A 12,681-nucleotide genomic window follows, 5' to 3' on the forward strand; every position below is an offset into this window, starting at 1 on the left:
TAATCAATAGATTTTTTCATATTGTTGAATTAAAGTTTTGTGCTACGCAAATATTTATAATCAATATTTGCGATCGCTTTCCATTCCAAATTAAATTTAAAGAGCGATTTAATCATGAATATAAGAATGTATAGGAAATGTTACTCGCTGTCCCGAGGACAAAGTGATACCAAATGCATTGGAAAACCCAAACTAATAAAAATGCATTGACATATTTTTTTGTGGATTCTTCTTTATCTATACTATTTATTTCATACTATCTTAATTTACTTTACTATTTCTTTATGTTGAAAATTGATGAAAATTATGCACGTACAATTATAACGATGTCAGGTATGTTGTCATTGTAGCCATAAGGTTGAGGGTTGTGCGGTGACAATCTATATTTGATATGGCCACCGTAGGACGTGAGTTGGTTCCCATTGTAGCTTTCTGGTAGCGTCAAGTAGGGATGGGACCCCGAACTTCTTGACCAAGCAGGGCTGTAGTCTGCCAATTTGGTCACCTACAAAAATAATCGTTAATAACATCTCGGAAGATAAGTTAAATTGTTTCTTCTAGAAATTTCATGTTATTTAAACATTTTATCAGCGTTATTAGAAATATATTGAAGTGTTTTTTTAATAACGTATAAAGCTATACCGTTGCCCCATTCCTTAGTGGTTGGTAGTAATACTGATTGTTGATTGTCTGTTGTTTGTCAATTTGTACATCGCCGTTGTAGGACTGTTTCACTCCAACAAGCCTAGTACCACCTTCACCGAGCGGAGTTGGCATATTGTATGTGAAGAGATCTGCGCTCTTGCAAGTTGTTGATTCTCCGAAACAGAAGCATCGGATGCATTCGTTCTGAGAGCGAGCCTCGCTGCAAGTTAAATTTCGTAACAAAAATTAGTCTTGTACAATGAAAATGAATACAATTGGCAAACTGATTTAAAGACTTTAAGAAATATAAAACTGACATATATCAAAGCTAGTAATATAACTTTTTCAATCAAAGGAATGTAAATTTAAAATTAACTTTCACAGCAATATTTACAGTTATTTTAATCGATCCAGAAACATAACCGGATTATACGTGTATCTCGTTCGTGTATATTAAGTTTCTCATGTAAATAAAAATAAACTTTTCGTAATGAGAAAATAAAGTTCTTTAAACAAAGGTTTTCAGTACGCCAAAAAAATGTCCTCCACATTGAAATCGTTAACAGATGTATTTACTAAAATATTATAACACTTTACATAAACGTAGTCCAATTATACATGAAATTTCGTACCTATTGAAATATCCGGCTGGACATAGGGCTTCAGTTCTATTAACGTACACAATAGCATCTGGTATAGCGAACACCGTCCCACTATTGTTGATAGCTTCACACGAGTATGCACCACTGTCTTCAGGCTATAAAATTAACAAGCATTTAGTGCTTAACTTTTTTTACTGCAATACTATAAAAAGAGCGCGTGTGTATTGAGTAGTGTTGACTTAGTAGCTTCAGCTTGCGACTCTCATCACTGAGGTCGGACGTTCGATCCACGGCTGTACACCAATAGACTTTATTTCTATATATCGTAATAAACATTTGCTCGAACGGTGAAAGAAAACATCGTGAGGAAGCCGGCTTGCCGTAGATCCAAAATGGCGTGTGTCATGCACATAAGGCTGATCACCTACTTGCCTATTGACAAATGATATAGATTGACAAATGATCATGAAATAGATACAGAAATCTAAGGCTCCGAAATAAAAAGGTTTTTTATTTTTTCATACAATAAAGACGAGCGTATTGGTAGATAGGTTTACCTGCATGTTTGAACATGTGAGTCTTCCAATTCCTCTTTCACTAGTGGATGTGCACTTTTGTGGGACATGGCCCCAGTTCAACCTCCAGGATATAAGAGGCGTGGGCACGCCAACGGCTTCGCAAACAAGCGTTAAGGTGTCACCAGGATTCAGTCTTACATTTGATGGTGCAGGTGGTCGAGTGACGTGAACGGGGGCTGAATTAAAAACAAATGATGAACACTTTGCGGCTACGCATCAATGTTAGAAATGTACCTTACTACTTTGATGTTTATAAAGATGTAAACTAGAAAATAATTTAAAATTTCATATGTATACGTGTCCTTGTTATCTTGAAATTCATTAATACATTTTTGCAATTTTTTTATTCATAAGGTTCCCGTTATTATTGGTTTGTTGACCGACTGAATAAATTGAAAACAAATACGTACCGCATCCTGTCTCATCGGATTTATCAAGACAATCACTCTGTCCATCACAATGAAAACTTCTCGGAATACATTGGTCATTGCTAGTACACGCGAATTCTACCCGACTACAGTTTTGGTGAGGATCAAGAGTGGGACAGTTGATTTCATCCGAACCGTCACCACAGTCATCATCAGAGTCGCAGAACCAAGTTTTTAACACACACTTGTGATTCGCGCACTGGTACTCGTTTGGTTGACATAGTCCGTTTTGGCCACAAGTGTCTTCATCTGATCCATCATCGCAGTCGATTTTACGGTCACAGACTGCTGCCTTCGGAATACACTGTCCATTACCACAGGTTGCTTCGTCATACTGACAAGTAATGAACGGAGGTCGGGACGTAGCAGCTAAAACAAAATACCAATTATACGCTTGGCATAAGAAGGTAAGAATAAATAAGAAGAAAGACATCGTAATACTTACAAGGACTTTCGACGACAAGAGTTACCCTCACTTCGGAACCAGGAGATCCCAAGTATTTAGGCGCTTGACACATGTAAATACCACTGTCGCCCATCTGTAAATTTTCATAACGTTTGTAAATATTTAGAATGTAGAAAATCCTCCTCGAAATATAGGGTATATTTAAAATGCACGTAGATAATTTCTATATGTTGAGTGCGGATAAGTGTAAAAATAAAAACTGTTATTTTCCAGGTTGTCAGCACTACTTATAAGAAATCTTCTCTCGATTAAAAGTACTCTTAAGAATATATTAAATTATGTATAATAAAACCAGACGTTATACATCAGCAATGGGACAATTGAAGACATCGGACTTAAATAACCACTAACTTTTATTTATGACTTTAAGTACGGTGCATACTCTCACTGTGGCTGTCAGCTATAACATTCTAAATAAATTACTAAATACATAGTATAATGTATCAAGATCTACTACTTACAGTCACGTGGTTCATTTCAAGACGACCGTTCCTGTCCACCGAGCCGGGTTTGAGCGATCTGCCTCCTTCCCTAACCCATCTCACTGGTGCTCTGATGGGACCTTCGTCTCGGCAAGAGAAAACCACATCACCACCTAGAATGAGCTAATAAGTTAAATAGAGAACTACATCTTCCATGCTCCCAGACCCGATGCATCATTCAATGGATATAGCGCATACATTCTCTAAAATTTTAGAGTCATATGTTTCGTAGTAAGGTTAATTTTATCAAACGTGTAAATGTAGATTCTTTTTATGCTTTTTTAATTTATGCTTGTGATGTCTTTGTGTAAAAATTAAACCAGAATCATGCTCATATTAGAATAAGTGATAATATAAACCCATAAAATCCTGTAAAACTAGCAAACGTGTTACATATGTCATTGTTCTTGCTAATTACCAATAAATTCGTAGAAATCAGGTATGTATTCCAAGACGTAATTTAACGTTACATCAAGTTTCATGTATTTCAGTTTTCGGCAATATTTAAAAAAAAATGCTCAAGCTTGTACATTGTAATGCTACCTGCATGTTGTAAATTTTAAACCATAATACATAAACATACATAACCATTTATTTGCAAGTTTTGAAGTGTAGAATAAGGTATAGCTTTCCAACCAGCCATAATATTAGTCTAAGGGTCTGTGCAGAAAGAGAAACAACGTAGAATTTAATGTCGCAGCAGTGAAGATAAAAATAAATTACCTTTTTTTATTTTGACACAAACTTAGTATATAACTACTACTATACTACTACTACTTCAATTCTTATCAAATCTTAATACTTAGTATGAAGAATTCGAAGTAAATTTATTTCGTGAATAAATGAAATGACTCGTTGCGAATCAGACGCTTGTTCCTTTCCGTACAGACTCTATACGCTTTTCGAAATGTATACAGCAGCTTCTGTAGTAATAAAATATCTATTAAGGTACTTGCAACACTTGGTCTCAAATTACTTCGAGCTTTCTTTACAATATTCCATTGTAAGAACAATAACACATCATACAGCCCATTAATAAAAACCACACCATTATGATATTATAAATAATTATAGAGTTATATAAACATAATGATTTCTAATATAACTATGTGAAATATACTATAGTGTGCACCCATAATATATTTATCCTGGACTCACCATAGTGTACTGTTCCACCACCATGAAAGAAATAAAGTTCATTAAAATTTATTGACAAATATTTATTGCGAAGTAATTAATTTTTGTACCTATACTCCTCTGATTTAGCCGCCACCATAATGTTAGGTTGGGAAAAGTATGGTAAAGTTTATACATTAATTTATTAAATCATTCATACTGTTGTTACTATTTAGTATTGAATGTTAAGATTTGAGTTCATAACACTCAGCACTGATTAAAAATATAATTATATATGAAATAATACTAACACGTTTTACTAAAAAACACGAAAAAACAAATCCTGATCCTTTGCTTGCTATATTCATTTAAAAATATCGGACTAAGTAAAGAACAGGGCACTACTACTAAAAGGCTGTATTGTTCATTTGTTTCGTTGCGCGATCTTAGGCTACAAATCAAAAGATTTCTTTTGTATTTGATAGTAGTACATTAATCAGGAAGTCATTAAAACATCAATCAAACTATCGTAGACAACCGATACACATATATATAATTAACTTTCGGTATAATAAAACCATTAAATAGTTACATAATAATATATATGTCGCTTCTTTTTGTTTCATCAGGTAAGCACTCACCGGATTGTGACATTTCCCCAATTTTTACTCCGCATAAAATCAATACCGTTTACGACGACATCGTTTAGTACAACATACCGGTTATATTGATTAAAATCAAAGGTCCCGGCTGAATTCTATGTATTAGGTACTTAATACGACTATCGGGTTGAACGACCAAATATGAGAAGTCCCTTCGATGTCGTTTTAACAGATCTTGACTGTAATATAATTTATAAAGCTTACAAAAGGCAATTGATATCTTGCAAAATAACCACCAACAGCGTAGGTTTGCCAAATAATGTATTATTTATTGAACTGCCTTTATGCACATATTATTAGCCTAATAAATTATATTTTAAACGCTAAACGTTTTTTACGGAAGTAACAAAGGCTCAACGAATGTTTAGAGCTTCCGCAGGTACTAATGTCTCAATTCCATAAAGTTTCGAGTTTGCTGTTGAATATAAATCTTACAATAACTAATAAATGCTTACCGTTTCGCACTGTTTGTTCCACAGGATAAGTCTTCAAATTGAGTGCTACGGGGCCTGAAATAATTAAATATTCTTAATAAAATTATATATTAGTTTTATTAGCTAAATCATACAAAAAGATTGTTTATGTACAGAATCGAATATAATGAATTTAACGTGTCACTAAATTACTAATTAATAAAAATATACCCCACATCAATTCCTCAATTTTACACCAAACATTATTTTAACCAGAAAATACATGTTAATAAAATTATATACAGTATTGTTATTTTTAACCAGAATACAGTTAGTAATCCATCTCCTGTTTGTATTAAAATAAAAATATAAATTCCGTCAATTTACACAACACTAATATTATATTAATACATTTGAAAATCATGCTACGGAATTACTTTATTAATATATTTTATTTGTTAAGGTATTTACATATAGATACAAGAGAGAAACATTGTTTAAATTTTATAAAACAAATCATTTAAATATTTTCTAGAAGTATTGGATTTGCATGTCAGATCTTGTCAAATAATTTATTACCTTAGTTTGAAATCAAACGTGATTCTAAATTACTTTAATATATTTATATAAGGTTAATTGTACAAAGAGGAAATTGGAAGCAAAAATCAAAACCTTATTTATAAAACAGCCTTTCTTTAGCATAAGTTAATATCATGGTCAGTAAAGTTAAATTTTACAGGGCTTCTTTCCTAAGAACACTAAAATGCTGCAGGACTTGATAACTTTAAAATTATTTTGAATCCACGAGCATGTTTTGTCGTCATAATTTATAAATTAAAAAAAATAATCCACTACTTACAATGTTTTCTAAATAAGACAGAAATTAAACAATTAACACGTTAGAAGTATTTACATCCATATTAGTTAAACTTATAGTTATTTACAGAAGAAAGTAAGTGCTTTATGAGAGAAGAAAAGATAAACCTATGTCGAGCTTTAACACAACCATTCACTTTAGCTACGCTAAAGATAAAAGGTAGGTGTGATAATGCGACGTTCAATTTTTATTTTTGTTGTGTATTTGTAACATATATATTTTTGTCCAATTTATGACCCAGATTCATAAGCTTTTTAGTAATAAATACTATTTTGAATGATCTTTTCTTCTCCGTTATAAATTAGTAACAATTCATTTGTAATATCCTCCTTACTGCCTGCAGGACAATCGAATTCATCACTGCCATCTTTCGGACAATCCACATGACCGTCACATCGTTGGTTCTTGTTTATACACGGCCCGTTTTCGCAACGCCATTGATGTCTTTTACATTCCCCTACTGTTAACGAAGCTTGTCTTAGTGCGAGAACTAGTGTGTGTGTAATGGCTATAGCGAAAGTAGCTCTACTTTAGCAGAGTGACTGTAATGCGTTGAGACGTAGCTAAACTTAATAATACTAATCGTGGTATGTTAAAATATAATGATCAGGGTTTGATATTCTTATACAATAATAGGAAAAAGCATTACCTCGATTATCAGGCACATATGGGTTTAAGAACGGTGCAGAAGGCTGTGTCGGTGGCGGTTGTGTATAAGGATAGGCAGTGGTAAAGGGTCTGTAAGTAGTGGGACAGTCGTATTCATCGGAACCATCACTGCAATGATAGGTGCCGTCGCAGTGTTCTGAGTCTCGGATGCACTGTCCAGTTCGACATTGCCAGAAACCGTCATCACATGCTAAAATAAAATAGAAAGTTAAACGTGTACATTTTTACACATATGTTTATATATTTCTACGATAACGAGAATGTCACTTAAAAACTTTTAATGATAGATTATGCAATCTAACATTACACATAAATACAGCATGATATTCACTTCCGGAGATTGCCAATACTCGCTACTCTAACTTTTAGACATTCAAAAGCTTTTCATGCTTATAGGTTTATGCAAGGATAATATGCAAAATAAAAGTATTAAAAAACAGAATAAAAAATCGCGAATATTGAATTCAATGAAAACATGCGATAAAATTTTAGAAAAGAATGTGTAGCTTCAAACGTTTTTTTCACTCGTCTAAAGGCGCCTAAAAATAATACGGAGCATAACAATAACTGGGGCTCTACAATTTGACAATCGTATACCAGAGTTGTAACAGTTTTGTTCATCAGAGAAGTCCATACAATCGTAAAAATTGTCGCATCTTCGGATGTGTGGTATGCACTTGCCATCGTAACACGTAAATTCAGATTCTTGGCACGTTGTCGTCAGTATCGGTGATCGGGACGGCCTCATCATGAACCATGCTGTATAGTAGTCCCATTTAGCTTATACATTAATTATCAACTTCTAAACTACCTATATATACTTTGTTTGGCGCGATTAGACGTTCACGTCAATATTTATTAAGACAGATTGAAGAAATACCTAAAACAATACTCTAATTGCGTGCTGTGTATAAACAGAGTTGTAGCGTGACAGTGCTTCAATTGAAGTGAGCTTAAGCAGTATTATTATTTTCAGTGCTTCGTGCCGCTTTAATACATTGCGACGCATTTGTGCTTATTAAAGTCTAGTTAGTTATGCAGTGTCGTAATACTTCAGTTGATTACTTACGGCAGTTTTCTTCATCGGAGTTGTCGGTGCAGTCTGGATTTCTGTCGCAAAAGAATTGCATGTCTATGCAAAATCCGTTTCGGCACTGGTATTGGTCTTCATTGCAAGTGACTGTTGAGACAGTGGTTATAGTAAATATTCTATCAATTCAATGTTAAGCCGTTTTATATTGTACACATTTTATTAATAACAGCGGAGACTTACTTGGTCCAGTTGTCATCGTATCGTTACATTGCAACTCGTCACTTGCATCGGAGCATTCCTCGATTGTGTTACAGCGCTGAGATGCTTTTATGCATTCACCATTTCTACATCTAAGAACAAAATATTTCAACATTTATTGAGATATTCATTTAAGATATTTTACACATAGCAATATGTTACCAACAACAATTTGCAATTGCTACACAGTATATTTAATTTAAATCGCATAAATCGCAAGCTATCATCGCGCGCTACTTACCGATTCAATAAATTTATTATAGCATTCTTATTAACGCAATTACCTGAAGTCGTTCGGTCCATCGCAAGTGTTACAGTCGATCTCATCAGAAGAATCTGAGCAGTCGGAGACGCCGTCGCATATTAGATTTTCTTGAATGCACCTTCCGTCGCATTTGTGAGCGCAATCTTTAAAACAAATACGACTTATTTGTACAATATTACTAAGATATAGCAAAATATGTCATAAACATGAGCTTAAATACAATCGCGTTGCGTTAATAATTTGCAGAGCATTAATTAACATTAATTAAAATTCGCAACATAGATATAATATAGTTCTATTAACGCCGGGTATTTAAAATTAATCCTTATAACTAATCACGCTAGTGCGTGCATAATATTGAAAAAAAAACTACTTATCAATTACATTTTGAGTAAATTCATTTAATTTAATGTAAATGCATGCAACCTTTAATTTTATGTTAAAATGGTCGATAGTCAAATTTTATTTTAAATATACTAGTAGGTCTTAACGTCATTATTAATAAATATTCAATGGTTCAATTTTATCTCCGGTTCCAATATCAATATTTACAGAAATACATAGTAGAAGGTATTTACCAGGGCAACCGTCTTCATCTTCACCATTGTCGCATTCTGGATTATTGTCACAACGAGTGGCACAGGGAACACTGGATCCACGGTCGCAAGTAAAACTCTCTGGAGAGCAACGTTGGACATCTGCAAATTGAAAATCAATTTTAACATTATATAATTATGAACTAGAACAACAAATGAACTAGATTTGGAGCCCTGAATAACACCCAACTAAAAAATATGATGAAACAATATTATATATAGAGTATCTACACGAATATCAATGCTTTTCTATAATCTACTTATAAATAGTTACATTAGGTTATGTAATACGTCTACATATTATTAGTTATATACTTACATTGTAGTCACTTGGTGGATATTCTACCATGCGGAACTGACATACAGTCATGAAAGCATACAAAACATGCACGTGCTTAACTTACACAAAACAGATCAGTAATGAATAAAACACGTTATTTACAATCGGGCAATCTAGTCCGATCACTTACCGCAGTTGTTTTCATCTTCACCACTAGGTCGACAGTCTCTGTGACCATTACATCGTTGAGCAATATTAATACAAGAGCCGTCACGGCATTGGAATTGACCTCTTTTACAAGGGCAATTCTTTTCATCAGAACCATCATCACACTCCACAGTCCCATTGCACCTAGCGTCAGCCTTTACACATTGTCCGCTCGAACACTTATACTGATAAGCCATGCATATGGAGCCTGTCATAATATAAGGCATACACCATAACCAAAATAATATCATCTACATTTAAATTGTGATATATTTGATTATATTTATAAGTGAAGTCTATACCAATAATGCCAGTGCAGTCACAATCCTTGATCGACTTAAAAATATTATATTCATAGAAGAATTATTATTTGTATTAATTTGAATAAAAACTGCATTATTAGTACGTACAACACTGTGCTATAGGATTTGTAACCATATTTTATGTACTGCAAGACAAATAATAAAGCATAGGCAATTATTTATAACATAGGGTAACTTCATGCTAAACGTACAAGTAAACAGGAATATTTTTTTGCATCTCATCAATTTTGACATCAATCAGCTTAAATGTACAAGATCTTTTTGATTATAAAATTTTGAAAAAGAGCCAAACCATAAGTGCAATGTCGTTCATCAGAACCATCCTGACAGTCATGCGTTCTGTCACATTGTTTAGATCTGGGAATGCAGTAGCCATTGTCACATTTGAAGTCGTCGTCACCACATGCTGACCGGTAAAAAAAAACTAAACTAATTTCTGGCTCTTATAAGAGTAGTCAATAATACTGAAGATATTACACAAATACTTTAAAGAAACGAAAGAAATGATGATGAAACATCTATAGACAAAAAACGTTCAACTAAAACAATCCAAAGAAATTATAGAAGGAGAAACGAAGATAAACAGTAGGAAGAGACAATCAATATGAAAGTAGAAATAATGGAACGAAGAAGAACGAACATAGGGGCCAAATTATCGAAACTTACGACAATTTTGTTCATCGCTATAATCTCCAGGATCACAATCGTATCGACGATTGCATCTCGCATTTTCGGGTATTAACTTGCCACCTCTGCATCTAAAGTATCCCTTTGCTGTAAATACATGCAAAGCTTATCAATTGTGTTTTAAATATGTGCAAAAGCCATTTATAAAATTTAGTTAAAAACATATACGTATAATATAAAATATGTTTTGTGTCACATATTGTTTTTTACTATTGTCGAAAAAGGCATCACATTGTGTACCTGAATAATCCAACGAAGTTGTTTTTTTTGACCAGACAAGAAATGAAATGATAAAGTACCCATAATACATACAATTTTATCCAGCAGTAAGGACCTTACACGTGATGATAATAATGAAGTGCTGTTTACATGATAAACATAAATACATGTATTTGAGTGCTATAGTGACTGATAAAAGAGAATTGCTTTGATCTTACCTACACAATTCCTTTCATCCGACTTATCGGTTGGGCAGTCGACACGACCATCACAACGTTGACTGCGCTTGATGCAGTTGCCATGATCACATTGCCATTGATTAGAGCGGCATGCTTCGTAAACGAGTAATTTATAAATACAAAGTTTTACATTTTGTGTGATCTATTATATTTTTACCGAGATACTTACGACATGCAGACTCATCGCTACCATCACGACAGTCTTTGAAACCATCACAACGGAGGAGTACAGATATACAAGATCCATCTCGACAATGAAACTTTCCTCTATCCTTACAAATATGAAGCCCAGACCAACTAAGTAACTGAGAGACTTACCATTCCAAATGAAGTTAACGAAGCATGTAGAAAGTAATGGAATTGCTTGTTAGATATTCAGTGTGTTCATTAACGGTTTATACATTAGTGGAGACATTCTCCACTTGCTTCTTACCTGTGCACTGGTTTTCGTCCGATCCATCTCTACAATGATTGACACCATCGCAACGTTTTCTGCTCTCTATACAGGAGCCATCGTCTTGACACTGGAATTCATCGGGCCGGCAGTCTACAAGTATAAGATATGTATTTACCGAAATACTTCAAATAAAATACAATTTAATCAGCATATACCGCGTTTGCCTATGGTAAGTCTACAATTTAACCTATCCGTGGCGTTATAGTTTGCGTGGTCACAGGTTACTTGAAGTTTTTAATATCACTGTATTGATATTACCCTGAATTTAGCATTTTATGTTTTCTTGTAAATTTTAACCAAATAATAATAACGGACATTAAATTTAAAATAAATTTGATGATTGTAGGGGCTTAACGCTAAAGTGTTGATAGTTAAGAACCAATAAAGAATTTTACCACAGGCAACTTCATCTTCTCCATCTGGACAATCTACCACTCGATCACAGCGTCGATAACCTTCTACGCATTTTCCATTATTGCAGCGGAAATAGTCGACACCACAAGATTCTAAAAAGAAATAACATGTGTTATTATGGTATATAATTATTATACTCTGAAAAAAAAACAGAAGAGTGTTACGTCTTTGTGCGCAAATTTTGCTTTTCTATATTGTTAGTTCTGGCACCCATAGTTTGTGATATTAAAATTGGATTCAATTTAGAATTTATGGCCTATAGTACTACACTAGATGTCGTTTCATATCGGATAAACTCAGCTTTGACTAAGTATGTTTGCGTAGTTATACGAACATTTAAGCCGCTGTGAATCTTGTAAAACTTCAAGCGATTCGCTGCATGTCTTCTGTTAATTGGTTTGTCTTTCAATAACTTAAAATTTACAAATGATCATTTTGCTTTAGTTTAATATATATAATTTTACGGGACGTATTTATACAAAATTAGCATAATATACTATTTCATTAAATTTTATTATATCATATCATTGTAGTAGATGTATTTAACGTAAATTAACAAAAACTAATACACGCTCAATTTGCCTAAATATAAATGTTTATACTTGATATGTGTCATAGCAGTTTGAACCTAGTGGCTTGGCTTGGCGCGGCATAATATATAAGAATAACCTAAAGATTGTGCGTTCGAAGCCTGGCTGCACCAAAGCATTGTTGTACCTATGTTCACAACTAATACTGTGAAAGAAAACATGGTAAGGAAACCGT

At 33.6% G+C, this 12,681-nt stretch overlaps 1 protein-coding gene across 13 annotated transcripts in view; it reads right to left on the bottom strand.

Annotated features, from left to right (window-relative positions):
• LOC123718911 (basement membrane-specific heparan sulfate proteoglycan core protein) overlaps positions 1-12,681 on the bottom strand; it is a 114,076-nt gene that overhangs the window by 28,119 nt on the left and 73,276 nt on the right. For 9 of the 13 annotated variants that reach the window (XM_045675910.1, XM_045675905.1, XM_045675903.1 and 6 more), the window contains 20 exons: positions 11,898-12,008; positions 11,479-11,592; positions 10,567-10,674; positions 10,193-10,306; positions 9,561-9,785; positions 9,073-9,192; positions 8,514-8,637; positions 8,212-8,321; positions 8,008-8,118; positions 6,919-7,128; positions 6,604-6,729; positions 5,435-5,488; positions 4,360-4,368; positions 3,181-3,314; positions 2,699-2,792; positions 2,236-2,622; positions 1,805-2,001; positions 1,278-1,402; positions 643-865; positions 317-505 (listed from right to left, as the gene is read on the bottom strand). In XM_045675910.1, coding sequence (XP_045531866.1) covers positions 317-505; positions 643-865; positions 1,278-1,402; positions 1,805-2,001; positions 2,236-2,622; positions 2,699-2,792; positions 3,181-3,314; positions 4,360-4,368; positions 5,435-5,488; positions 6,604-6,729; positions 6,919-7,128; positions 8,008-8,118; positions 8,212-8,321; positions 8,514-8,637; positions 9,073-9,192; positions 9,561-9,785; positions 10,193-10,306; positions 10,567-10,674; positions 11,479-11,592; positions 11,898-12,008 — 2,885 coding nt within the window. The remainder of the gene's footprint in view (positions 1-316; positions 506-642; positions 866-1,277; positions 1,403-1,804; positions 2,002-2,235; positions 2,623-2,698; positions 2,793-3,180; positions 3,315-4,359; positions 4,369-5,434; positions 5,489-6,603; positions 6,730-6,918; positions 7,129-8,007; positions 8,119-8,211; positions 8,322-8,513; positions 8,638-9,072; positions 9,193-9,560; positions 9,786-10,192; positions 10,307-10,566; positions 10,675-11,478; positions 11,593-11,897; positions 12,009-12,681) is intronic. The other 4 variants (XM_045675901.1, XM_045675900.1, XM_045675902.1 and 1 more) reach the window with 4 other exon arrangements.

This window comes from Pieris brassicae, chromosome Z (assembly GCF_905147105.1).
Source record: "Pieris brassicae chromosome Z, ilPieBrab1.1, whole genome shotgun sequence".
NCBI classification, from domain to species: domain Eukaryota; kingdom Metazoa; phylum Arthropoda; class Insecta; order Lepidoptera; family Pieridae; genus Pieris; species Pieris brassicae.